Source organism: Mus caroli, unplaced genomic scaffold (assembly GCF_978045245.1).
Source record: "Mus caroli unplaced genomic scaffold, Mus_caroli_1 scaffold_13, whole genome shotgun sequence".
Lineage (NCBI taxonomy): Eukaryota > Metazoa > Chordata > Mammalia > Rodentia > Muridae > Mus > Mus caroli.
Window position 1 is genome coordinate 90,061,875 of NW_028227268.1, and position 27,516 is coordinate 90,089,390.

The window sequence follows — 27,516 nt, forward strand, 5'->3', positions numbered from 1 at the left end:
CCATGTGCTGGCCCAAATGCCCATCTGCATTTAGCATGCATAAAAGATCTTATGTAGCCTGGCCCTGGTGAGGGTCTGCACCTCACCCTAGCTCTGCCTTGTGCCATCCCTTCCATACAAGGCTGTTCATCCTTCAAACATGCTAAGCACTCACTGCCCTGGATGCAGCTGTGTGCCGCTGTTCGTGCTCAGCCGCACCTGTCCAGTGCAGCTAGGCTGGCCTCTGTAGGCACTCAAGCACATGAGTCTTCACTAGGCTCTCACGCCACTATAGATACCTTTGATCAGAGGCTGCTGTAGGACATTAGGAGTTCTCAGATATGGGTCCATGTTAGTCATTTAGATCCTACTATGAGCTAGACATGTATCACTTGAAGGAAAACTAGGAGGAGTGACGTTACAGAGCACACAGATCTTCTTAACATTCCTTTCTACAGGAAATGCAGATGGTGGTTTTGACTGGGAAGGCTTAATTTTAACATGACATTGAATCAAATGCTGTTTGGTGTTGGCAAGGAGTCGAGGGAGGGTGGGGGAGACTGAGAGGGGGAGAGAAGAGAGAGAAGACCAACCCAGATCGTGCTGAGCAGCACGCCCCGCAGCCTCCAGTACCCCAGGTTTTCTGGTTTATTTTAATGTGGCGAGCTGCTCTATGAGATCTGCAGCCACTTGAAATATGATTTACTATGTGTAAAAGTTTCCGATGGATAATGAAGATTCAGGGTTGAGCCTGGCAGTGTAGTGTAGTCAATTCTCCTGCTGTTGCTCTCCAGTACATCTCTGCCATTGAAATGAATAATTTATTATAATTTATTTCAACCCTGGAAAATAAAACTGTTTTCCTAGTGATGTGTGCTATAACATTCAGAATAGACACACTGCATGCAGAACTCTCAATTAATTAATCCTGAAGTTTCATTCTTGCTTGACCTTCTCCTAAGCTGGGAGACTGGCAGGTAATTCTTTCCCCAATAAGCCATGATTAAAATGAATGTTTTGAGAAGTAGGGGTAAGGTTGGTAATGGAGAATATTGAAAGAACAGTGAAGCTAGGTTGTGTTTTTCCTTAGATACTACATTCAGTGCAAGAGTTTTTAAATATTCTGGACAATTCATCACTTAGAGCACAAGCGTCCCTTAACTTTCTGTGAGAGGAGCCAAGGATACTATTTCCAAATAATTCAGGTTCATTTGTGACCAGAGCTGGCTGAGCTTACTGGACCTGGGGTGCCTTTAAAGCAAGGCTGACACTGTATAAAGGCCAAGCAGGTAGGCCTCATCAGGTGACCTCAGGAGCGACAGGTCACCCATCACTGACTGCAGGCGTCTTCAGAGGAGGCTTATCTTACATTTCATCCCATTGGTTTGCATTTTAAATGCTAACTACTTCAATACCAGCACATCGGGATGGCGTGATATAGACAGGTATTTTAAATTTAATGTAATGTAGATGGTAGTTCTCGGTTCATCTGGAGAGGCAGAGGAATTTAACAAAATATGTGCTTATTTACCCACTGTGTTCATTTCTCATACCATCTACTAATATCACAAAGGAAGATGGCAGATGAAGGGAGCAATTGATTCCCCTTCCCTAAAGACGGCTAGTATCTAATTTGAGCAGGATCACATTTCAATATCTTCTGTGCATGTGGCCTGAGGAACAGCACTCAGTAATGACAGCCACTCCCTGCCTTGGGTGCACTGCAAACCTGGAAGCATTTCCTCCTTCAGCTGTGTTCTGACTCCCCGGGCCCGAACCTCTATCTAGGGTAGGTACTCTGGAGAAAGCACCATGGAGGTGGAGAGATTTCCCTTAGGTTTTCAAATCCTGCTGCGTTGCTCAGGCAATTGTGTGGGGTGGGGTGCTTGGGTTTGTTTTGTTTGTTATGTTGTTATTGGTAAGGTCATCCTTCCTCTCATCTCTTCCTGGCCTTCTGAAAGGCTGGTGCATTCCCTAGACACAGGGTAGCTCTTAAGACTTGGATGCATTTATTATTAGCTGTTCCTCAGAACATCATCAGAGTACCGCACAGTCAGGACACTGTAGCTTGGCTGGGGTGAGGATGACTCCGTGTCCTCCATGCATTAGCACACAGACTGGGTCCCTCACTGGGTCCCCTTGCTTGTCCTTCCTGGTCTCCCCTCAGCCCTCGGGGCTAAGGCATAGGGCTGCTTTGTCTCTGTCTCTCACTCTTCTTCTTCGGCCTGGCTTTGCTAGGTCTCCTCTGTGTTAACCAAAAGACAAGGCCCATTTTTCACTTGCCTCACAAGCAGACAGCAGAAGTGCAGCGTTAGGAGGGATCGTGAGCACTAGCAGGGGCTGGGGACAGCAGAGTTCCTAAGTGGACCTCACCCTGCATGGCCGGCACTCATCCTCCACGGCCCCTTTATCTATGGGGCGCTGAATGGGCCAGGGTGGGAACCTGAGTTTTACTGGGGGGTTGCTTTTGTTTACGGGGTCCATTTATGACGAGAATGTGTGCTAGTTACAGTAGTAAGCATGGTCAGGTGCTAGCCATGGAAATATCTACTTTATAGGAAGCGTTATGTCCTGGAGAAAATTAACCTAATTTACTAATTCCTATGGTGTTAATTTAAATTGTACTCTCAGTGGGAGGAAAATCATTATTTCCCATGAAATGTTCAGTGGATCAATTTCCAAAGACATTCTTACGTTTACTGTTGTTCACTTTCCGAGTCTTGTCAGTATAGTAACTAAACTTGTAAACATTTCGGGTGGGAAGCAGAAAGGCTTGCTGAAAACTTTTCAGAAGCTGCTAGAGCAGATAGGTGCCATGTCCAGGCCCCTAGAGGCCTGCAGTAGGGCCAGAGGCTCTGAGCCTCACTCAGAACAGCCTGGGCCCTCGTGGCCATAGGCTGGCAGAATGAAATCTCGCAGACGTTTGCATTTGACTGTTACATCCTAGCAGCACCTTAACCAAGGGTGTCCTGGCCCTTTTTGTGATAGCTAATGCTCTCCAAAGGTTTACCTGAGAATGGAGACAGCATGGACAATAGACTCCATAAATGCTGGCTTTGTTGGATGGTGAGAAAACTCATCAGGCCCCGCCTGCTGTTAGGTAGGGCTGCTCTTTCTCTCTGGCTCATTCCTCCTTGGCCTGGCTTTGCTAGATGATGGTGGTGCCTCAGACGGTGGCCTGGTAACCTGAAAACCCCAGCCATAGGCCTTCCTCGAATCTCCTGGCTTAGAGATCTTGGTCTGAATTCAAAAACAAGGTCCTTTGAAGTAACGGGTCTATGTTAAGACATTGAAGCATTCTGTGTGGGGGCCATAGATTGAACCACAGCTCAGTTTTCTGCATAGTGCTCTCCATCTTAAAGTGCTCGCTGTCTTAGCAGGAAAGTGCCAATGTGAGCTAGGACTTGGCTTATTTTACTTCAGCAAACTGCAGAGCAGGCACATGTGACATGAGGGTGTCCTAGTAACTGTTCTACGTGGCCCAGGGCTTCAGGTGGGGTCTGCTCTGCTCTGCACTTGTGTCTCACAGCTTTGTCAAAAGCATGATGAGAAGTCACACACTGTCGCTTTCTCCTTCTGGATCACACTTCTGGGTGGTTTTGTGCTTAGATGCGTTTGCTTGCATGGTTGCACTGTCACACAATCACTTAAACCCATGCTTTCCGGGCTGCCTCCTGCTAAGCTGATTTCTGGGACTACAACTCCACATGACGTTACATAACTTTGAGGAGAATATAGTAATCTCGTTTACCTGTCTAACCTAGGTGTGAGTTGGTATTCTTCCCTGTGCCATGAAATTTCATTGGCTTAGGCCAGCAGAAGCTACAGTTACAGAATAGGAACATTGTGTGTAAGGCACACTGTGTGGCAAGAACAGGATAGATGTTTTGTTTGTGCAGAGGAAGTTCCTCCTCAAAGCATCCCTTTTACCCCAGCTGCCACAGTCCCTGCTTCCTATCCGGATAGAAAGGCAAATGCCGTGGGAGAATGAGCAGGGTCAGACTTGGGCTCAGTTCTCAGGCTAATGCCTGTTGCTGCCTCCTCATTGAACAAAACTCCAGCCAAACTCTGGAAGGAAGGAGTGGGAGGGATGAGGATCAAGTGTAGTGGTGTAGAGTATGATTTTCCTGAGGAGGCAGCCCCATTGCTACATAACCCCATCCCTGCTTTGGCAAAACAGCCACTTACATTACAGTGGGTAATGCATATGGTTTGGAGTATAGGCCCTGGGCAGCGTAGCCAAAGCCAATTGAAAGTGGCCTCCCACCCACCCTGCAACTGTGTTGGGAGTGAGTAGACAGTGGAGAACTAGATACCGGTTCTCTAGCCACTGCTGCACAGAGTACTCGTGGTCTCTGGTGACAGAATGTGGGCAGAGACAAGATGGCTCCTTTCAGTGTCCTTGACCTCAGAGACCACGCCCTAACCATCTCACTGCCTGCAGAGACCACGCCCTAACCATCACACTGTCTGCAGGGACCAAGCCCTAACCATCACACTGCCTGCAGGGACAGGACTGTGCTTTAGCTGTGCGCCCAGCCTTCTTCCTCTGTGTGTGTGTGGGGGGGGGGGGGGATGCCTCAGAGTCCAGAGGAATTTACACCACTGTTTGGGCTGTTTTAACACTACTCTAGGATTATTAGAAAAAATAATTCTGGAAATTGGCTGCCACATCAATGCCATTTAAGAAGATTACTCAGTACTTTACATATTTCCAGAAAAGTAAAAAAGGAAAAAAATCATCCATTTTTGCCAACTTTATTTTTAGAAAAGTATTTTATTCAAACATCCCCTTTCTTATTACAGACATAAATACATGCATTCAGACAAATGAATACACGAGAGGACCGTATAAAGTAATTGGCACATCACTCCAGGATGCTTTGTCAGTTACTGGAAGAATTTGGTGCCTCTGACTTTAATCTTCTCCATTAAAATATCCATTCTGCTTCAGCTTGTGAAACCCATAATATTTTAGACTGTCTCTGTGGATCTGTTAGTTTTGCTTGTCAATTTAATTTGTGCTCTATGACTTTGGCTGGCTCACTGTACTGTTCATGGGAACATGTGGTCTACATGAATGTTGAGCATGTCAGGCATGGAGTTCCAGCCTCTCCAGAGAGACTGGACATGCAGTCTGTGTTGTGTATAGGCTGGCAGATTCCATCTGTAACCAGCCTAATCACTGAGGTGGTGACAGAATGGCAGCTGTGGAACTACGGAGATGCACACTGCTGGTGTGGCTACACCTTCAGAGTCTGCAGGATGCAGACTCAGCAGCGCTTTCCCAGTGCCGTCTCATTTCATGCTCAGCTTCCTTGAGCTAGATTATTCCCTTCCCTCTTCAGAGTTAATAAAAAGAGACATCGCAAGCGCCGTTCAGTTACTTGCCAAAGATCACAGAATAAATTAGATTACCAAAACTTTTTGCCAGAGGCAGGGAGATGACTCTGGAGGTAAGTAAGCACTTGTGCAAATGGACGAGCAGATCCCTAGCAGCACCTACACAGTGCACAAGTGCTGTGTGAGTGCTGTGTCCGCCTGTGAGTCCAGTGCTCGAGAGGCCAGCAAGCTGGCTGGCTGGATGGATGGATGGATGGACGGACGGACGGACGGACATTATCCTCACGCTGTGGGTTCAGCAATAACTAACTTAGTAGTACCTCAGTAAGTACATTTGAGAACATTTGAGGGAGACACCCAACCTCATCCTTACATACAACAAACACATGCATGTTACACATTCATACTTGTACAAAAAAGGAAGGATGCTAAAAGCATTCAAAGCAAAGCAGGTCATCAAAGCCCAGCAGGGGTGGCATCTGTGGGGTCTGACTCTACCACCACCCTTCGGTTTGCCCTGCATTTTTTGTTTTCTCTAGAGCTATGGGAGCAGATAGGCTGCAGCAGGAGAAATCAGCCCACTTCACAGCCATTTGCCTGGACTCCCTCCTGTCATGGCTCATGCCCAGGGCACATTCCCCATCCTTCATCATGCCCACAAGCCCATCACTAGCCACCTTGCATTGAGGGTAAAGTCTAGACTCAGTGGTCTTCTATTCTGGCCATGGGGTTTCCCTTCTGTCTCCTGCCACCCTAAGTTCCTTACTCTTCATTCCCACCATCTTTGCCTCCTGTCTATTTACGATGAACCTTAGATGTTACCTGTCCCGTGGCAGCTCCCTGACCGCCTTTGAAGAACTCAGAGGTTTTCCCCTCCACATGCTGCTCTTCTTTTCCCACACCTATTCCCCATTATTTTCTTCCTGTGACTTCCCTAGCAAGCTTCGAGGGAAGCTCAAAGAGTCCTATTAGCCAGGCGTGGTGGCGCACGCCTTTAATCCCAGCACTTGGGAGGCAGAGGCAGGCGGATTTCTGAGTTCGAGGACAGCCAGGGCTACACAGAGAAACCCTGTCTCAAAAAGCAAAAAACAAAACAAAAACAAAAAAAGAGTCCTATTATCTCTTCTGTGTGCCTTAACCTCGGGAGTTAAGAGTGTGGATAAGTGAGTACTTACTTGTAACATAGCAGTGAGTGAACAATTGGTAATGGATGATTTGGTAAACAACCGTCTGAGCTAGCAGGAAACATCACTCTGGAGTCACTTAGTGCTGAGCTACAGAGAGACGTCCATTAACATCATAAACTGTTTGGTGAGGTAAGCAGCAGACAGGAAAGTGAGTTGGGCCTTTACCTGGTACCTAGCACAGAGCAAAGCATATAAGGCGTGTGAAGCAGGGAATGAACCTCCTGGCTCACCAAGAAGGCTCTCACCAAGCTTTTTGGTGGTAGAGACTTGTCCTTGAGGAGGCAGGGTCTGCCCAGAGTTCACATTGCATTCTAAGCTTCCAGAGTGAGAGCCAAGTGTCCAGGGAAAGCCCTCTGCCATCAGAAAGGTGGCGGGATGGAAGGAGTACACAGAAAGTCTGGGATTCAGGCGAGCTCTAAGCCAAGGGTCCCAGTTTTCATGTGCCTCTGTCTTCTAGATGATGTCTGTCCTCATGAACACCATTGTCTTTGAGGATTGTCGGAACCAGTGGTCAGTATCCAGGCCTCTCCTGGGGCTCATCCTGCTCAACGAGAAGGTAAGTGTCCTTACAGAGAGTGCCACAGGAGGAGGGAGAGGGACCCTGAAGACCACAGGCTAGCAGGCTGAGGCCTTGAGAGCCCTGAAGGCACTTTTCCCCAAAGATCTTCTGGCATTAGCAGAGGCCAAAGAGGCCCACCTGCTGCACTGTGTGTGGCTTGCTCAGCAGTATCCCAGAGGCATCCTCACCTGCCTTGCCATTCTAAGGCAGTTCTGAGCCACGGCTCTTAGGTCTTCTCCTTCAGCCTTTTTTTATATCTAGGGACCCCAGACACAACCACAGCTGATGACAGTGGCAGCCCTTGAGGGACTGTGGGTAGAGCCATATCCCTCATCTAGAGAGTATGCATCCCAGCCTCCTCTGCTCTGCCCACCCTCAACTGCCTCCCAAACCCCTGGCTTCCTTTGGAAATCACCCTGGCCCCTCAGCAGTCAGTGGAAACAGTGCATTACTGCTCAGGAGAATGAATTGTCTATACAATAAGATAGTACTGGGGAAAAGACAGTGAGATTAGAGGCAGCCGCATACATTAAAATTCAAACTAAAATCCCAGCCTTGGAAGGAAACTAATAGAAGAGGAAAATCTATCAAAAAGAGAAGCGCTGTCTCATCACTCACCTGTGCTGAAGGATCCAATTTTAGCCACATTCAATAGCACTGCCGTTCATCTTCCCGCGGTGTTACTGTGATTTAAATCCAAGCTCTATAAAGGAGAGCAGTTCTTTTAAAATGATTGAGAGGGAATAAGGGCAAATTCGGTGTTTAGAAAAAGCTTATGACATCACAATATTATACTTTACTGATGGAGGCAATATTTCATGGCTTAGGATGAAAAACTAATAATTTTCTATTTGGTGAGAGTCACTGCATCATTATAAAAGGGGAAATAAGTAGTTTTGTGCATTCCCAATCTTGTTCAGGAAGACATTGTGGTTTAAGTATAATGCCTCTGATATATAGTATTTAAGTATTAGTCTGACTACATATTAATTATGTGCGTTTTTTTATGTGAGCTGTTTTAATGCATGATGGGAATTAAATATCATGCAGCTTTGGCTTGAAGAGATAAACATACATGACTGGCAAAATGTTGTCTTTGGCTGAAATTCGGCTGTTTCCAGTGATTAGGAGCTCTGCTCCACATCAGAGCTTATGTCTGAATAAAAGACCACGGACCCTAGCAGAAAAAAGGGGGGCCGAGCAGCTATTTGTGCCCAGGTATGACAGATACTGTTCTTAGAGCCAGCAAGAGCTCCCAGAGCCGAGCAGGCCCCTCTAGAGCCCTGCCTCAGCAGAGCAGACCTATGGAACCCAGGAGGCCAGACTTGGAACACAGCCCAGAGCTCTTTGAGAAGTGATTCACTGAAGCCAGGAAAGATGATGAGGCCGGAGGGGAGACCCTTGGCCTTGCCTTCAGTCACCAGAGTGCTCCCTGGGCATTTCCAGTTAAGTTCTTCTCCTCAGCCCTCCTGTGACAAGTAGAGTTGAGACCCCAGAAGATCATGGGTTCGTGCCCCACAGTGGAGGCAAGGGCTCCATCAGGCTAAGCAATGACCGTACAACAGTCACAGCACGGGATTCTTATAAGCAGGGGTGTGGGGCTGGCACATGCCCCTGGGTACACTGCACACCTCTGCAGCTGGATGGACCTGGATGCAGACCCCTAAGCACCCGTGAGCCCAAGTAGACCCCAAGTGACCTGGCTTCCTGCCACTCCCCTCCCGCCAGGTTTGGAGTTAAAACCTGAGCCTGACACTACTCTGTCTCCCAACAGTATTTCAGTGAACTGAGGGCCAGTCTGATAAACAGCCAGCCTCTCCCCAAGCAGGAAGTCCTTGGCCAGTGCTTCAGGAACTTGATGGAAGGAGTGGAACAGAACCTGTCTGTGAAGAACAGAGACAGGTGAGCATTGCCCAGTGGGGGCACTCCACCTCTGGGGGCACTCCAGGTCTGTTGAAAAGAATTGGACTATAGTTAGCACAGCTCATGGATGGATGCAGCCCTCCTATTATACCTTGTGGTCTTAAACCCAGGTCAGCTCCAGTCACTACATCTTACCGAGTATTTGCTCAGGGATGCAGAGATTAATAAAATACAGTCTTTATCTTTATGCAGTTTACAATCCAACAGGAAGGAAGTGAGGAACACCTAACTAGAAAGAGCGTTGAAGGGCGACTCATGCTGTCATTGGTGATGAGAAAAGCCTGCCTGGCCTTTGAACAGCAGGCCTTGGGGCAGTAGGCCCTGATGAAATGGCATTCCTGCCTGTGCAAGCTGTGACAGAAGAGCAGGCAACTCCGCTGCTGAGTCTCCTCAGCGGTAACATGGAACTGATGGTGGCACTGATTGTGGCGGGCCAGTGTTGGGTTCTTCCCCTGCCTATCCTGAGAGTGCTTGGTACTATTGTCCAGTAAGATCTAACCACAGTAGGCCTGAGTTAATTAATTGATTCGTTCATTCATTCATTCATTCATTCATACATACATACATACAGATGTTCAGTTTCTAGAACTGCGGCACTGGTAACCTGGGGTGAACAAATTGCTCTGAGTCCCTGCCCTCCTGGAGCTTATGTACTGTGGATGAGACAGACGGTAGTCAGTGATACGGAAGAAACTGTTCAGTGAGAGAACTGCCCCTCCCACACCTTCATCAAACACTGTATGGTTTACAGTACACATTGCTAGCCATCCAGGAGGCAGTGCATCTCAGGTAATGAGGTGAGGTCAGCTGCGGGTGCCTTCTCTTGGCTCCTCATCTGTCTCTGAAGCAATCCTTTCAGAGACCGACTCCATCAGAGTCAGAAGCCAGGGGGAAAAAAAGATGCAAGATGTTTATTTTTTGTTTTGTTTTTCCATTAATGTATTTATATATTTATTCATTTTAAATCCCAATTGCAGCCCCTGGTTCCCTCCCCCCTCACATTGTCCCTCCCCCTGTACTGTATCCCCCTCTCCTCTAAGAGAGTGGGTGTCCCTTCTCGGTATCCCCCCACCCTGGCACATCAAGTCTGCAGAGCTAGCCATATCCTCTCCCACTGAGGCCAGACAAGGCAGCCAGTTACAGGAACAGATTCCACAGAAAGGCAACAGCTTTAGGGACAGCCCCCACTCCGGTTGTTGGGGAACCCACATGAAGACCGAGCTGCACATCTGCTACATACATGCAGGGGGTAAGGGGTTAGGCCCAGCCCATGTACGCTCTGTGACTGGTGGTTCAGTCTCTGAGATCCCCCAAAGGTCAAGGTTAGTTATTACTGTTGGTCTTCCTGTCAAGCTCCTAACCCCTCTGCGTCCTCAATCCTTCCATAAGACTCCCACAAGTTCTATCCGATGTTTGTCTGCAGGCCTCTGCGTCTGTTTCAGTCAGCTGCTGCTGGGTGGAGCCTCAGAGAAGACACTTATGCTAGGCTCCTGTCTGCAAGCGTAACATTAATAGTATCAGGAACTGGTGCTTGCCCATGGGATGGGTCTCAAGTTGGGTCAGTTATTGGTTGGTCATTCTCACAGTCTCTGCTCTATCGTTGTCTCTGCATTTCTTGTAGACAGGACAAATTTTAGGTCAAAAGTTTTGTGTGTTTTGCTGTCCTTGTCCCTCCACTGGTGGTTCTGGCAGGCTACAGAAGCTGGCCACTTCAGATTCCATATCCCCACTGCTAGGAATCTCAGTAAAGTCACCCCATAGACTCCTGGGAGCCTCCCCAATCCCAGGTCTACCCCTCCATCTCCAGCAGCCAATGATTTCCATTCATTATCCCAGCCTTCTGGCCATCCTTCCTATCCCTCCCCACACCTGATCCTGAACCCCCCCCCACTCCCCTCCCCATTCCCTTTCCCACCCACTTTCCTTTGTTCGCTATGACTATTTTATTCCCCCTTCTAAATGAGATTTAAGCATCCTTGCTTGGGCCTTCCTTCTTGTCTAGCTTCTCTGGGTCTGTGGAGTGGAGTGTGGGCATCCTGTACTTTATGGCTAATATCCACTTATAAGTGAGTACATACCATGCATGTCCTTTTGGGTCTGGGTTCTCACTCAGGATACTTTCTGGTTCCATCCATTTGCCCGCAAAATCCATGATGTCCTTGTTTTTAATAGCTGAGTAGTACTCCATTGTGTAAATGAACCACATTTTCTGTATTCTTTCTTTGGTTGAGGGACATCTGGGTTGTTTCCAGTTTCTGGCTATTACAAATAAAGCTATTATGAACATAGTGGAGCATGTGTCATTGTGGGATGGTGGAGCATCTTTTGGGTATAGGCGCAGGAGTGGTATAGCTGGGTCTTCAGGTAGATCTATTCCCAATTTTCTTAGGAATGAGGCGCTGCTGAGCTGGTCTGTGAAATAGGACTGGCAGGTCTCTTAGTTTCATGAAAGCAGCTGTCCTTGTGCCTAGTACTGTGTAGAGAAAATGTTCTCTCAATCTCTCTTATATCTCTCTATTTCTCTCTATATATATATTTCTCTCTCTCTCTCTTTCTCTTTCTCCCTCCCCCTCTCTCTCTCTTTCTCTTTCTCCCTCCCCCTCTCTCTCCCTCTCCTCTCCCTCTCTCCCTCTCTCCCTGACTTTTTTGAGACAGGGATTCTCTGTGTAGATCTTGCTCTCCTGGAACTTGATCTATAGACCAAGCTAGCCTTGAACTCACAGAGATGCACCTGACTCTCAAGTGCTGGAATTAAAGTTGTGTACCACTACCACCTAGCTGAGAGAATGTTTCCAGGCATTGTCTCGCTGACTTGATAAAATTCATTCTTACATTCCCTTAAGATAGTTAGTTACTCTTCCTAAGTACCGGGACAAGTGGTCAACTCTTCATTGGGATACCTAGCTAATACTGGTGAACCAGATTTTGGACCAAGGTCTTCTAACTCAGTGCCATTTTTAGGTCTTGTTTTGTTTTTTGTTTGTTTTAAGGATGATATATAAGGATGATATATCTCACCCAGGCTTGTTTTAAACTCTCTATGTACACCTACGGTGACTTTGTATTATTACAATTATTTGGGATGTTAGGGGGATCAGAGAACCACTTGACAGAAGTTGTTCTCTCCTTCCCCCATGTGGATCTCAGAGATCTAACTCGTGTTATCTGGCTTGGCAGCATGTGGGTTAGTTAACCTGCTGAGGTATCTCACTGGCCTCCAGGTTTCTTATCTTCCTATTCCCAAATGCTTGGATTGCAGACTTGGACACCATCCCCGACTTAGGTAGCACTGGGAATCAAACTAAAGGCTTCAGCATAGTACACAAACACAGTACATGTGTACACACATACACACACACACACACACCACATTTGCACCTTTTGCTAAGATAGGATTTCACCACATAGTGCCAGCCAACCTCAAACTCAAACTCACGGTCCCTCTACATTGCTTTCTCACTTCAGGTATTTTATTACAGACCTGAGCTACCACATTCCATCCCCACCCCCCTGTTTTTCATTCACTAAATTCAGTTCTAGTTGAAGATAATAATACCTACTTTTGGGGAGACCTATAATGATTAAGTACTCATATGTAAATTCAGTCTAGTATTTGAGACATAACTAAATTTTGTAATGTTTTAGATAGTAGAACTTCAAATGCTCTCCATCCCTAAATTGCTGAGAGTGGCTTTAGTGGGAGCGCTGGTATTCAGTGGGAGATGGTGCTGGTAGCAGAAGAGCAGTGGCTGCTGGAACTCCCAGGACTGAGGAGCCTCCTCGTACAGAGTCCCCTCCTGGGTCCTGTGCCCCACGGTGCCCTTCCTCTAGAGGTTTTTACGGCCTGCGTGTTCACTGCTTCTCTTTCCACAGGTTTACCCAGAACCTCTCCGTCTTCAGAAGAGATGTGGCAGAGGCCCTGCGTAGCGATGGCCACACTGACCTAAGCAGCCTGGACATGATGAGCTGACCCAGCTCCTGAGCATGGGCTGTGCAGCCTTTGTCAAGAGACTCTGGAAGGTCTGGGTTCCAGACTACGATGCTGGCCAGCCCAGAAGAGTGTATTTTTCAGAACAAGCAGCTAAAGCCCTACATTTTTATAAGTCTGAGCTAATTATAAAAATTTATAATAGTACGCATACAATGTAAATTCAGTATTCAAAGCAGCACATGTTTCAAGTCTATCTGGATCCCCACAATGCTGAAAGGTCTAGAAACTGTATTTAACCAAAGAACATAGGAAACCAGGCTAGTGCCTGTGACCAGCCCTCACTTCAGTGTGGGTTCTGGATCGAGACAGATGCCATCTGAACCTGTTGAATTTAGTCTTTACATCTGGAAAATGCAATATTAGGGCCTCAGGGCTGTGGGCATTGACAAGGAGCTTGGGAGGAAGCACCATAAAGCCTCCCCCAGAACTGCACACAGGCCTTTCTGCCTCAGCAATATCTGATAAAGTTCAGAGACAGTAACACAATTAGATGACTAACAAACAATGTTTGCTTTCCACTGGCATAAATCTAAAGTGGTTCAGTCTAGAAGAATTAGCTCTGCAATTGCTGTCTGCAGAGAGATGTGTTTAGGACTCTGGAAGCCTAGTTAGAAGTTCTAGGTGCACAAGCTCCATTTAACTTGAAGGAAAGCTGAGGGTGGCAAGTTGTATCTGGAAGCAGCTCTGCCTTCTGACCACCCAGCAGAGTTCAGCTGCCACCTTCTGCCCTCCGCCTTCCACAGGCTTAACCACTGTTGGATGTGACTTCATCCAAACATAGGAAATGAAGGCCTTTACAGCTTGTGACCCATCAAACCTAAGCTATTAATTTGGAATTGCCACTGTCAGGCGGGTTTCCTATCTCACTGCACTGACTTTGGCGTTCAGGCTTACAATAAACACTGCGGCCATAATGTCTGATCAGACCTGAAAGGCTGACCTCACTGTTGCAGGGGAAAATCCACAGGCTCTTGTTGTAATCTCATTTCTCAGACTAGTGTTTCTTCAAACCTTTCTTGATGGTTGAGTTTTGCAACAAGCTTGTCGTATGAAAGCCAGTCACCTAAGTTCATGCCCAAGTGTTTGTCTTCCGTGTGCAAAGGGAGGAGGGGAAGCGGGGGTCTGGATGAGAGTTCCTGTGGTGTTGAGCAGGCAGGTAAGCCTGAACCGGAAGAGGACTCTCCTAGAGAGACTAATCCTGTACTTAGAAACATCAGCTTTCAAGGAGCTTGACAAGAATTTCTCTTTGGTTTTTGTTTAGTTTTTTTCTTGTTTAGTTTTGGTTGTCTGAGCCTCCCTATGTAGCCCAGGCTGGCCTGGAACTCACTGTGACATTTCCACAGCCTCCTCAGTGAAGGTTGAGAGGCATCGGCCACAATGCCTGGCTTGTATGCTTGTGGGCAGGGTGGTTGTAGCTGCCCTCTTCCCACAGCACGGCACATGCTTCCCCGCTCCAGCACCGTCTCTCACAGATGCCTCTAGTCGACAGCACTGCATCATTTGCATTAAAGTGTTCACAAGAAAAGAACAAAGCTGTGGGCTCCCTTCTCTTTGCCCTGTGACCAGAGATCACTGGGACCTTAACAGGAGGTAGAGAGTCCCCTTCAGAGTTGGCCTTGGGAATCATTTTGAGAAGCAGGGTCAGCCAGTCTCCTCCTGCCTCTGTGAGCTTGACTGCTTGACTTACAGAGTGTTCTGTGGGGGCCAGCTTAGGAGAGAGGACAGTCAGCGAGCATGGAGCCCCTACTCTTACCCACACTTCCCTCACACTGCAGCATCAGGAAGGGCGGGCCAGAGATGGTGCATAGCTTCGCCCAGCTCTGTCCCGAGGGAACTGTGCCTGCTCCATGGAAGTGGTGCTAATATTTAGGTCCATTCTGCTTGTTTTTCAGAGCTTGGTCATTAACAGTAAATGACTCCAGAATTTTAGCCTGGAGATATAGGTGAGAGGTAGAGAGCGCTTCCATACTGTTCGGGATGCCTGAGTGAGGAAGGCTCATAAGCTAACGTTTGTGTTTAGGGGTAGGCTCGGCACAGGGCTCACCAAGGAGTATGGCTCACCACACAGGTCTTACTTAGCTTGTGGAAAAGAGCCAGAGACTTCAGAGATCTGAGGGTAGGCTTCGCCACCACCACCACCCCACCCCACCACCACCCCCTGGCTCTAAAGGGCCTCCATCCACTGCTGGGAGAACACTAGTCCTGCCCCACGCACTGGGAAGGAGCCCATGATGACAGACTGAATACAGGGATATTGGCAGCAGTATCCTTTAAAGCCGTCTGCCACAGCCTACCTGGCCTTGGCTACATAGGTTTCTCCCTTGAACTATCAATTTTTCTAATCTGTGATGATCCCCCTCCTCAGAGAGAAAACAGAAGTGGGGGCCAAGTGTTCAAGGATCACCTTCATGGCATCACAGACATAAACCCAGGTTGGGACTCCCAAGCCCACCAAAGCTTTGAAGGTGCGTGGGGACAGAGACCCCAGAGGTTTAATGCAGGAGTGGCCTCTGGAGACATTCTATCCCAGTATTAAAACCGGCATGTTAGGATACCCAGCAAACCAGAGGGCACAAGGAAACAGCAAGTGCCACTATTCATGTGATCAGATAGCAGGTGTATCTGTCTGCCTTGGTTCAGCAATAAGGAAAAATAGCGCTGACAGTGCCACAGGGATCACCACTTGGTAAAGGCATCAGTGGAATAGGGGTATGGGATGCCTTTGCACGCCACAGCCTTCTAGAGAGATTCTAGTGTACAAACATGCATACAGTATGCGCTCTATGTCAAGCCAGCTACAGAGTCAATGCTCAAGCAAGAAGTGGTCTGTGGATATACTGACTGAGATGTGTCTCACTTTTCAGTGCCCTTCCATCAACATGTAAGGGCAGGACACCAGGGAGCACATGGTCCCTGCACTGTGTGTCATGATCTGAACAGCCCAGAAAAACCCTCTTGGTTCCCTGGACTCCCTCCCACTGGCATGGCAGTCTACACATACCTTGGGATTGTGGTCATGGGGACCCCTTCCAAAATGCAAAGCTGGGCTGGCTTATAGCTGGTAACTTAGATGAGTGACCAGATTATCTCGGTGCAGCTGAGCATCAGAATAGGGCAGGCTGGTAAGAGAAACTGAAGAGCAAATGACCTGTCCTATTACCCTATTCAGATATAGTAGCCAGCCTGGCACTTTGAAGGGAGGCACATTTGAGGGCCATGAACGAGGAAAGGAGCCTCTGGAGAGAGAGACAGGACTTGGGGTATGGCTCTGGTGGAGCATGTACAGGGCCCTGTGTTCCATGCTAGCACCACAGTGAACAGGAACAGTGAGTCGGAAACAATTGCAAGAGAACTGGATCCACTGTAATACACTGGATTCACCTGCTAGGCCTTGCTTCTCGGTAAGAATGCCAAGTATTGTTTTCCTTGTTTTAGAGATGAGAAAACAAACTAGTAGACTGAGAAAAGGCTGCATAGCTAGACCCTCCCATACTTAGTTCAAGAGTAGAAATAAGAGGTGATGGGGAATGGAGTTTGTGGTCCACACAGTCTAGGCACATCCTAGTTCCAGCCCTTCTCCGAAAGCATGCTGTGGGTCAAGGGCCTCTCTTCCCTAAGACAATAACCCTTGAAGCCTCAGGCCTTTAGACAGCCTGGAGCCATTTTCTCCTCTGCGCCAGAAGTCAAGAGAGTTTCCTAACTACACACCTACTTTGTTTTTCTGTTTAATCCCAAACTGGGTCCTCTGTAGCTGTCACTGATGAGGTAGACAGGGGCCCCTTCAGGCCCCTCAACCGTTAAGACTAAATACTTAGACAGAAAAGCCAGTCTACCCAGAGACTTTGAGCTGAGTCTGTGAGCTCTGCCATGATTCATCCTCCTGCTGTACTTCATAAAATCGTTCTTGAGACTTTTTAATGTTTTATTGAGGTGCAAGTTTATGAGGAAGCGAGCCTTTCCAACTACAGCAAGAGTAACCTACCTCCTTGGCATATTAAAAAATAATGTTAGTGTTGGGTTTTACGTCCCACAGTTTGGATTGCTGATAAGAGCGCTTCCCTTGACAAGATTCTTTTTGAGGTTTACAGAAAGCGTAATAAAATATGTAAGTTACATCTCCACAAACAAAAGCTATAACATAAGTTATTTATAAGCGTGAGATAGAAACAGTATCATGATAAATAAGCCATAAAGGGTGCCTGCAACATTCATCTTAATGTAATTTGCCCAACAAAAGGGTTGAAACGAAGTCAAGTTCAGCAGAGAAAATTTGTCAGGAAGAGGGAGGAAAGCTGTACAACACAAGATGTGGAAAAGGCCAGTGGATGAGGGACAGACAGGTAAGGTGTGGCTTGGGGGTCTCTAACAAGTCCAAAGCATATGCCTGCCCACAGACTACCCCACCCCTTCCAGCCCACACAACCTGCCATCTGCACTTAGTCCCCTCTCCAACACCTCTGAGCAGCTACCAGTCTACCCAATGCCCAGGGCAAGGAATAGCCTAGACCTCTTCCCTCTTACCCATGGCCTCTTGTTACTGCCAGCTCCCAGGATAGGCTGTGGTCTGAAAGTGACCAAGCCCAAGGGCCCTAGGAGCCTTCATCTATTCCAGTGATTCTCAGTCTGTGGCCCGTGACCCCTTTGGCAAACCTTTATCTCCAGAAATATTTACATTACAATTCATAGCAGTAGCAACGTTACAGTTATGAAGCAGCAGTGAAGGTAATTTTGTGGTTGGAGATCACCACACCATGAGGGACTGTATTAGAGGGCTGCAGCATCAGGAAGGGTGAGAGCCAATGGCCTACTTCTTTGTTTACCCACCAGTGAGCCAATGAATGAAACCAAGTCTCTGCCCTCACAGAGCTGGCAGGCTGTGTCATCAAGTCCAGTATAGCACAGTCCAGCAAGGACCAGAAGAAACAGGGATAGGGAAGGTCCAGGACCAGGCATGCTTTGGAGGATGGACAAAGAGGTGAGAGCTGGCCTAGATCTTAAAGGTTGCAAAGCCATGGGGTGAGCAGAAAGAAAAGCCTGAGCGGGGTCCACAAGCTTCTAAACCCAAACTCTTATATTTTCCCTTTTCCCCCTCATCTGCCCTGAGTAGGTGCCATGGTCTCATACCACAAACTTAATGCACTGATCCCAAACACAGACTCAGGCATCCTAAAGGAGCTCCCAGGCCAAAAGGAGAAGCAGGTTGCAGCCCACCCCAAGAGCCCTCACCTCTTGGGTGAGGTCCAGGAATAGTGGGCCTCACAGTCCACACAGGAGACAGCCCAGTTCTAGACATTTCAATCCAGTGGCAGTATGAGTTGAATGAGCACCTTACTTCCCAAAGCCGATTGTCCTTGAAGCTTCCATCCTGTGGTGAGGTCACCTAGGGCCTTCTGCTCCTTCCAGCTGGCAGCCTTAAGCCTTTTTAGATGCCCCCCCCCCAAGGAACTTTCTTCCCAAAGCCCTTCCCACTGTGGGAAGCTGTAATAAGGACTCAAATTTCATTGTGCTTGCTCTCAGATAAACTAAGTCCCTTAGTCCTATGAGACAGACTACGTAGATAAAGTCTGGATATCTAGGAAATTTGAATATGAGCACAGTAAATATTTTTTAAGTAAAATGGAGTAGGTGTAATTTCCCATCCTGAAAGCCAGAAGGACCGTAGGTCTCCTACATTCTCTGTAGGATAGATAGTAGGCAGGTCAGCAACCTGGCACATGGGATGTGTGCCAAAACATGTGCTGATGCCTTTTGTGGAAGTAGACCAGGGTATTTCCTTTACTCATTCAAATTGGATAACTGACCCAAATACATTTAGGAGCCTGATTCAATCCCTACACCATTTTAAAAATAGGAATATTGAATCCCAAATCACACAGGAAGTCAATGGCCGACAATCTAAGCTGCCTATATCCAGACTCATGGACCACTTGGAGATTCCAGCAACTGCCACTCATCCCAGAAGCCACACCTCTCCTATTGGACTCCCAGCAAGACCACCCTTTCTCCCAACTTCACTTCCGGGGGACCAGGAAAAGATTCCTGCAGACTGGAAGTCTCTGGATCCCCAAGAGTCCTGACCCCAGTTCCCTAGGTCTTATAATCTTCGTTTTTTCTGACAGTTCTCTTCCGTGCCTGTGGCCTCTCTCTCACCTTGATGTTGAATTAATAGCAGATACAGAAGAACAGCAGCTTTACAGTTTGAGGAACACCAGATACATATCAAAACGTACTCAACCAAACCAGGCTTGAAGGAGATATTATTGCCTTGAGTACAATTATTTAACGAAGGGGGGAAATGGAATTTTGAGGGGAAAAAAAAAAACTTTAACCATAACAAAAAACGAATGTAGCAAAACAAAATATTTGTGGAAAAGATGACTGAAAAAAAAAAAAAACCAACAACAACAAAACTGACACGGGGCAGGCATGTGGCTCACTCAGTTGATTGAGGGCTTCCCTAGCACTCAAGTAGCAATAACCAGCCCCACATAAGCTGGGCATCGCGGTGCATGCCTGTAACCTCAGTGTTCAAGAGGCAGAGACGGGAGATAGGAAGTTCAAGGTCTCTCTCAGCCACCTTGCCAGTTTGTGGCCAGCATGGACTATATGAGACCCTGTCTGAAAAATAAAAACAAAACCAAAAATAGGATAGCGAGCCTGACATGGTGGCACATTCCTGTAATCCTAACCCTTGGGGAACTAGGGATCCATGAGCATGGGAGGGCCAGCCTGGGCTCACAATAAAAGAGGATAATAAAATGAAGCCTCCTTTCTCCCCCCCACCCCCACCCCCAGTTCTAGAGATGAGCCCAGAGCCTCCCCCATGTTAGGCAAGGGCTATACAACTGAGCTAGATCCCATCAAGGGCATTTTTCAAGACCAATAAAAGACTTTGGCAAGCATTATCTACAACAAGCACAAATATGTACGAGAGGGTGAGAAGCAATGTCAGGACCAACAACCAATCCACATGTGTTTATTTCCTGGTGCATCTGAAAGCTAAAACATAGACAGGAGTCTGCCCACTGGTTTCTAAACTTGAAAGGCACCAGACTCACTAGGTGGCTTGTTAGCCGGCTGCTCAACCCCACCCAGAGTTCCCGACCCCAGGATCTGAGAATGCCAAGAAATGGCCTTAGAAAAACAAGTGCCAAGTGCTGCTGACTTTGCTGATCCAAAGACGCCCTCCGCTCCCCTGACCTAGACAATGACCTCTCCCCACACCCCCACCTACCAATCTACTTCCCTTCTTCCTTTCCCGGGATACCCTCCTTTGTCCAAGAAAGAATGGACCTGGAGCTCCTGAGTGGTGAGGCAGAGAAAGTCCTCGCCTGGGGCCCCAGACCAGTGCTTCCCACTGGACCTGCTCCCGACAGTGAGTTTGGTACTGTTTCTCTGGTACACACAGAAACTGAGGCACAAGGATGCTCAACACAGTAAAATGAGATGTTTCTACACATACCCCGGAGGCACTACTGACCATGCCCCCCATGTCCTGGTCATCTCGTACCATTGGACCCTTGTGCTACAGTCTGTTCGGTGGTTTTTCAGCTCCCGGAAGTGTCCAGGCCTGGAACCCAAGGCTCTGGGCAGGCAGGAAAGTAGATGTGAAGCACCCTCAAGTCTGACCATCAATTCCCTCAGTGAAAGCCCTGTCCTCACTGGGTGAGTGGGTATTTAGTGCCCACCCCACCACACAGTGTTCTCAAGGATGAGAGAGTCACCTCTGTCCTTAAAGGCGCTATTATATAATCCAGAGTGTGGACCCGTGCAAAATTTCTTATGGGCGCTTCCAGGGATCCTATCTCGTTTTGTTCCCATGGCCGCCCTGTGGGTGGCTAGAACCCTCTCTGTTTTACAAATAAAGCAAAGGAGACTGGATGGGGGGCAGTGGGAGCCAAAAGCGGAGCTCCAGCAGCAGCCTGCTTTAGAAGAGAGAGCCTCCCGACTCTCACGCCCAGAGCCAGCACAATGGTATCTCTCCTATCTAAGGGTCCTTGGCCAGGGCCAGGGCATCCTACACTTGTCAACCTCAACATTTCCAGGCCTCCCTGTCCCAACCGAGCACAGTGGTTCTGCCAGAGCCAGCAAGCTGCCCAATGTCAGACAACTGGCAGGTGACCTAACTGCCCACTAGAGCCCGAGTCATCCATATTGTTGAGAGCAAGGAGACTGACTAGGGAATCAAACTCCTGCTGCCTCCTGCCTGTGCTCTGACCCCATTGGGGAAGAAATCCACCTGTCCAAGATACCTCTGCAAATAAAAAACTACCAACAAAATGAACACCTACCACCTACCATAAACATATGCTGGGTGTGGGGGTGGGAAGGGAGCCGAGCGATGTGCTCTACCTACTAAGTGTAGGGCTCTATGCTCTTAGCACTCTCAATATCTCTCTCACAGTGCTCGAATACACAATGCACGCTTTGCCCCATTTTACAAATAAAAACCTAAAGTCTAAAATGAATTTCAAACTTACTGAGCTATGAAGTGGCCCGCCCAAATCTACACACAACTTCTGACCAACATCACAAGCATGGCTTGGGGCTTTCATAGTCAGGGAACCAGAGGAAGAGGCCTTGCCGCGAGTGTAGCGCTCAGAGTTTACAGCCAACGACTTTACAATCGGCCGCTAAGAAATGACTCTGGGTCTCACCCAGACCGAGAGAAAGGTGACCGCTCCCCATGTGGTGCTGGCCACGGTGTTACCGGGCTAGTGTGGACATTCCCGAAGGTGATAGCAGATCCTAGGGTGGTCAGCGTCTGGACTGAACTGCAGCCGGTAGGAGCTCGCTGCTCAAATTTCCAAAGGAAATTTCTCCATCTGCTCTAGATGGGAACCGCCCCCTTCTGTGCCACTAAGGACTGAGGTCCCCAAACCTGCGTCACCTCGGAGGGGTCCCAAACCAGCGACCATGGCCCTAACTATCCCGCAACGAATTTCAAGGGGCTGTATCCCAGCTCCCCACCAGTTGACCTCGGGTCCCTAGTCCAACCGGGCCCGTACGCGTGGGCACCTGCAAGTCACCGCTCAGTCCTCCTGGCTGGGGCCAGGAAGCATCTCCAAAGTGTCCGCGACGCCTCGTTGGAAGCCCAGGCGAGGACAAATTCTCCCCACGCGGGTCGGTGTCCTAGGTGGCGTGGAGAACGCTCCGGTTCTCCCCTTGTTCCACGGGTGGACAGCGCCGAGCTTGCACCCCACAATGCTACGCTTTCGTTGCTCCGAAGGAGGGCGAACGGCCCGATAGGCTTCCGCAGATTTCGTAGGACCGTTCTTGGGTTGCATCTCTGCTGTGGCTGAAGATTCATTTTGTTTGGGGTTTACGCAGATGAAAATATTTAGAAGACAACGAAAACCCCCGCGGCAAAAGGCCATTTCCCCAGCAGCGCCTACAGGCGGGTGCGGCGGCGGGAAACGGCCGAGCCCGGAGCGGGGAGCGTCTGCTAATTGCAGCTTCGTTAGATTTCGGGTTTGAGAAGCTGCGGTTCGGGCGCTAATATCCGCCGCCCATTATCCCGGCTAATAAATTTGACCTATTGTTCGTTTGTTAAAATGATGTCACCTTGGAACAGTCCCTAAGCTCCTATTTCCATGAATTAGGCCTTTATTGAAAGCCGGGAGCCAATGAGAGAAGAGAGGCTTGTTGATCGCAGCCAATGGCTGCGGCGGGAGAGGAATTAGCAGCGGAAACTCCAGGTTCGGTTCAAGAAAGATGACACAGAGCCTGTCGGGCCCGCGCACTCTTGGCAAAGTTTCAGTGCGACTGGAGGCGCCGGGCGCTCCATGGCCGCGCCGTAACGGGGACCCAGCAGCCTCCCCGCCCAGCCCAGCCCAGCCCTTCCGCCCGCCCAGGATGGAGGCGCCCGCCAGCGCGCAGACCCCACACCCGCACGAGCCCATCAGCTTCGGCATCGACCAAATCCTCAACAGCCCGGACCAGGACAGCGCGCCCGCCCCGCGGGGCCCCGACGGCGCCAGCTACCTGGGAGGGCCCCCCGGGGGCCGTCCGGGCGCCGCGTACCCGTCTCTGCCCGCCTCCTTTGCGGGCCTCGGCGCGCCCTTCGAGGACGCGGGATCTTACAGTGTCAACCTAAGCTTGGCCCCCGCCGGCGTGATCCGGGTGCCAGCGCACAGGCCGCTCCCTGGGGCCGTGCCGCCGCCTCTGCCTAGCGCGCTGCCCGCTATGCCCTCCGTGCCCACGGTCTCCAGCCTAGGCGGCCTCAATTTCCCCTGGATGGAGAGCAGTCGCCGCTTTGTAAAGGACCGCTTCACAGGTGAGCAGAGCGAGCCACCAGGAGCCAGGCCTCGGCTCTCCGGGGGCCAGGGGCGCCGCGCCCTGTGCACCCCACTCCCAGGATCGATTCCAGAGGCCCAGGCATGGCGGAGGCCTGGGCACCCAGGGCTCGGGGCGGCTATGGGGGGTTGAAGGTAAATCGGAGAGTTACGGGTCGGGGGAGGGGGGAAAGAAACCAACGTCCCGGGGAAGGGGGGGGGGCGTCCCTGCCTGGCTTGACGCTGCGGAGGGGACTCGCGGGACGAGCTAAATAGTGGAGCACTGTGTCCCACGGGGCTCCACGTGCGGCCCGAACGGTGGTAGAGCTGGGCTTCAAGGGGCCTCATGTGTCTCTGCAGCGGCGGCCGCGCTCACGCCCTTCACCGTGACCCGGCGCATTGGCCACCCCTACCAGAACCGGACGCCGCCCAAGCGTAAGAAGCCGCGCACGTCCTTTTCCCGGGTGCAGATCTGTGAGCTGGAAAAGCGCTTCCATCGCCAAAAGTACCTGGCCTCGGCCGAGAGGGCGGCGCTCGCAAAGTCCCTTAAAATGACGGACGCGCAGGTCAAGACCTGGTTCCAAAATCGGAGGACCAAGTGGCGGTGAGAGAGGCCTGGCCCGGCCCACCACGCACCTGCCCTGCACCTGCCCCGCCCTGCGCGGCAGTCCAGCATCACGCCCTCTCCTGTGCTAGCTCCTACCCGCGCCCCCTGGACCATGCATCGCCCTTCTTTTCCAGATTTGTTGTCCTTTCTTCCCACCGACCTGTATCCCTCTCGCCATCTCTCCCACGCCTCGGCGTCTCCATTTTCAGGCCCATCTCGCCAGTGTTTTGTTTCGCCTCCTTTGCTCGTTTGGGTTCCTCCCACCTGCCCCCACCACACACACCCCGGGCCTCCCACACTCTCCTCCCTCTCCCATTCTAGCCCACCCACTCGGATTTCGGATTGATGGCCAGGGCTGTTTTAGGGTCCTCTCTCCAACTCTGCTTTTTTCTTTTCCTTTTTTTCTTTTTAATACTATCTTTGCTTCCATCCAACCCGTAAACGACGAAGAAGCTCTATGTTCTAGAGAGGGCTTCAAGACAGTGCCTGGTAGACACCCCATCAGGTGTCGCCCAGCTGGTGGTGCACAGCCCGCCAGTCCACCGGTGGGCCCAAGTGACCCCATTGGCCGCAGGGCCAAGTCAGTTATATACTGCCCTGCCGCTCTTATCCCGCAGAGAGTAACAAAACACACACACACAAAACAAGATTTATTGTTGACAAAGCCACAAAATCCGGGTGTGCAGGTGGACTGGCGGGCAGAGTGCCTTCCCAGCGCCCCCGGGGTGCACAAACAAAACCCAGTGGTCCCACCCGTCCTCCTGCCCCGCGGACCTCGGGGCAAGTGTGTGCGGGCCGCAGGCGGCTTCGCGCCTCGAGGGGCCGGGAGGCTCTGTTCCCGGGAGGGCTGGGGCCCGCTGGTGGCCTAGCAAACCCCAGTGCGTGACGGTGCTGTCCCTCTCCCTCCCCGGGTGCAGGCGGCAGACGGCGGAGGAGCGGGAGGCGGAGCGGCAGCAGGCGAGCCGGCTCATGCTACAGCTGCAACACGACGCCTTCCAGAAGAGCCTCAACGATTCCATCCAGCCCGACCCGCTCTGTCTGCACAACTCGTCGCTCTTTGCTCTGCAGAATCTGCAGCCCTGGGAGGAGGACAGTTCCAAGGTCCCCGCTGTCACCTCTCTGGTGTGAGCCACCGGCGTGCAACGTAGCTACGGATCGCTGCCCCCACCAGGCGGGGCGCCCGGGTCCCCCAGCCGGGCTGGGGAGGGAAGCTGGGCCGAGAAGGGTAGGGCGGCCCGACTCGCGTGGGTCTTGGGGCGCGCCGCACAGCGCCGGCCGCGGAGAGGGGCTGGGCCCAGGTCCTCGCGGCTGCACAATCCGAGCCCCCCGCCCCGCGCCCCGTCCCGCCCCAGGCCCGGGCCTGACAAAGAAGCGCCTTACGTTACTCCGCCCCGCACCCGCACCCCCGGGCTGGGCGCCTGTATTATACTTTGTACTTTTGCCCAAACGTGTAAATAATAAAAGTTTTGGCTTTTTTCTTTAGAAACCGGCCACCTGCTTCCCCTGCGGGGCCGCTGGAGGAGGGGCAGCCGACCCGGCGTCTGGGGGAAGCGTGTGGGGCCGGGGGCACCCAGCGTTTAGGCTGGATGCACGCCTCTCCTTTTCCGTTCCTTTTATTTAAGTCGTTTTATTTAATAAAAAGTTAGCTATTTCACTTAATGCCGCTTTTATTTCGTTTTCTTTCCTCGAACGCTCGGCGACCCCGGCCTTTGCGCCCCACCCCTTTGGCTATCGCTACCGAGCGGCGGTGTGCGCGGGCGCGTCCAGGTCTGCGAGCTGCACTGGTTTCGCCCCAGCCCGAACCCCGGCCCGGGGCCCCGCGGAGGATGTGCGGTGCAGGTCAGTTCCAGCCGGTCGGCCGAAACCGGTTGCCTGTGGGATAGGGAGTAGACCTGGGACCCAGCCGCGCGCTGCTGGGAAAGGACTGTTCTGATCTGAGCCGATTCTGAGTCCGTCCCAGATGAAATTCACCCAGTAAGTGGGTGACCGAGCAGAGGGGAATGTTTTGCAGCCGGAGAGGAAATGCTGGACCTTCTCACAGCCAGATTTTGACTCTTTCCAGAGGCCCCCTGCCACTCAGGGACCCAGCTCTGAGGGATCTGGGCACCCTGAGAGCACAGAGCCGAGACCCAGTCCGGACACTCAAAGGCCTGGGGTTTAAGCAAACCCCTAGGTTGAGCATGACGTTATACAACGTCACAGCGATATTCTCTGCATCACTTGACAGAGGGGCCGAGAGTGCCCAGCTCCAGAATCCTAAGGCTGAGTGTGGCAGCCAGTTGCGTTGTCCTCTCGAATTTGCTGAACTTTGGAAGTTTTTAGATTGCGAGAGCAAAGCAAAGGGCCCCTTCCAACCACAACAAACATGCACCCTTCCTTGTCCCTTGTTTCCCATTCCCTTTATCATTCTTGTGATCTTTTAAAAACATTTTTTTCTATCTTCTGGCCTCTCTATTCTATCTCTACCCTATCGTCTCTTCGCTCCGTTTGTTCCCCTGCTCCGCGGATGCTGTTTGGTGTGTGTTGTTGCGGTTTCTTTCCTTTGCGGTTTCGTGCTTTCTCTTTACAATTTGTTCTCTGTTGGCTCTCATTTCTCCGAGCCCGTTTATTTTTCATGGCCATTCTTCCTCCCGATTCTACTTTGTTCTCTTTTCACTCGGTTTTTGTTGGTGGTGTTGGGTTTTACTTGTTTATTTTTTTCCTCTCCTCCCTTCTCAGAATCTCTTCGCCTCCATTTTCAGTCTTTGTCTTTCTTTTTTTTTTCCCTGTTCTTTATTTCTTCCGTTCCTTTCTCCTCCTGACTCTGCTCCCCGATAGTTCTCAGAAGCTAAACATTTGGGAGACAGTGTTCTAACCCCACCTCAGCAGCCCCACCAATCCCAATGTCTCTCTCCGAACCAAGCGCCACCCTGCGGGCTGTGGCACTTGGGAGTCTTCGTTAAAAGCGGGCTGCGAAGCCGACAGCCCTTGTGTGACTGGAGGTGGCAGGGCTTGGCTAAGAAACTCCTATTCCCGACTCCTGCCCTCGCTTGCACTTTCAAGCCCTTCTAACCCCGAAATCTGAGCCTCTGGGAATTTAACAGACAGCGTGGTAGAAACTAGGGTGACTCAGTCTTCGGATCTGTTTTCAGGACGTTTTCTTGAGCGGCTTTTATTCACTCTGCTAAGAAGCCCGGAGAGTTGGTCAGGCGGTGGGAAAGGTTTGCCCTTAGGCAGGGAAAGAGTCCTTGCCCGGGCAAGCAGCTCATCCCTCCGGGCTGGCGTCGCTTTCTGGTTCCTCCAAGATTTCTCTATTGCGCCGTAATAAGGTCTACCGTTTTCGTTTTTCTAAATTATTTGTATTGCTTTGACAGGGTCGACCTCGAGTCTTGAGTCTCTGGGGGCACACAAACACGTTGTCTTTTTCTCCCTCGCAGGCTCTTCCTATTGCACAAAGTGGGTCTGGTTAAGAAGCCCGCGGTTGGTAGTTGACCAGCCAGAGTTAGGTTGGGGGACTGGGGTTCCCTCAGTCCAATGCCAGCCAGCTCCTGGCCTCTGAGCCATTTGCCTGAACCAAACATTGCTGAAGTAGATTCCGGCTACCTGTCTGATTGAATCAGAGGACTAAACCGGAACTCACCCACGAGTGTAGGCCGAGGCGACCAGCTCACTCA

The 27,516-nt window shown here is 50.3% G+C and overlaps 2 protein-coding genes across 3 annotated transcripts in view; both read left to right on the forward strand.

Moving 5' to 3' along the window:
* Ranbp17 (RAN binding protein 17) overlaps window positions 1–13,946 on the forward strand; it is a 313,822-nt gene extending 299,876 nt beyond the window's left edge. For both annotated transcript variants that reach the window (XM_085829032.1, XM_021175823.3), the window contains 3 exons: window positions 6,967–7,065; window positions 8,843–8,970; window positions 12,865–13,946. In XM_085829032.1, coding sequence (XP_085685158.1) covers window positions 6,967–7,065; window positions 8,843–8,970; window positions 12,865–12,961 — 324 coding nt within the window. In that variant the 3' untranslated portion in view covers window positions 12,962–13,946. The remainder of the gene's footprint in view (window positions 1–6,966; window positions 7,066–8,842; window positions 8,971–12,864) is intronic.
* Window positions 13,947–22,696: 8,750 nt separating this feature from the next.
* Window positions 22,697–24,991, forward strand: Tlx3 (T cell leukemia homeobox 3). The gene is made up of 3 exons (XM_021178113.2): window positions 22,697–23,258; window positions 23,617–23,860; window positions 24,781–24,991. Exons 1-3 carry the CDS (start codon window positions 22,697–22,699, stop codon window positions 24,989–24,991), a joined length of 1,017 nt encoding a protein of 338 aa, XP_021033772.2.
* Window positions 24,992–27,516: the final 2,525 nt, after the last annotated feature.

Bases quoted from the DNA above. Each gene is read 5' to 3' on its own strand.
- Tlx3 (XM_021178113.2), top strand. From the start codon at position 22,697: ATGACACAGAGCCTGTCGGGCCCGCGCACTCTTGGCAAAGTTTCAGTG. The intron at 23,259-23,616 runs GTGAGCAGAGCG...GTGTCTCTGCAG, and splicing joins TGTAAAGGACCGCTTCACAG to CGGCGGCCGCGCTCACGCCC. The intron at 23,861-24,780 runs GTGAGAGAGGCC...CCCCGGGTGCAG, and splicing joins AATCGGAGGACCAAGTGGCG to GCGGCAGACGGCGGAGGAGC.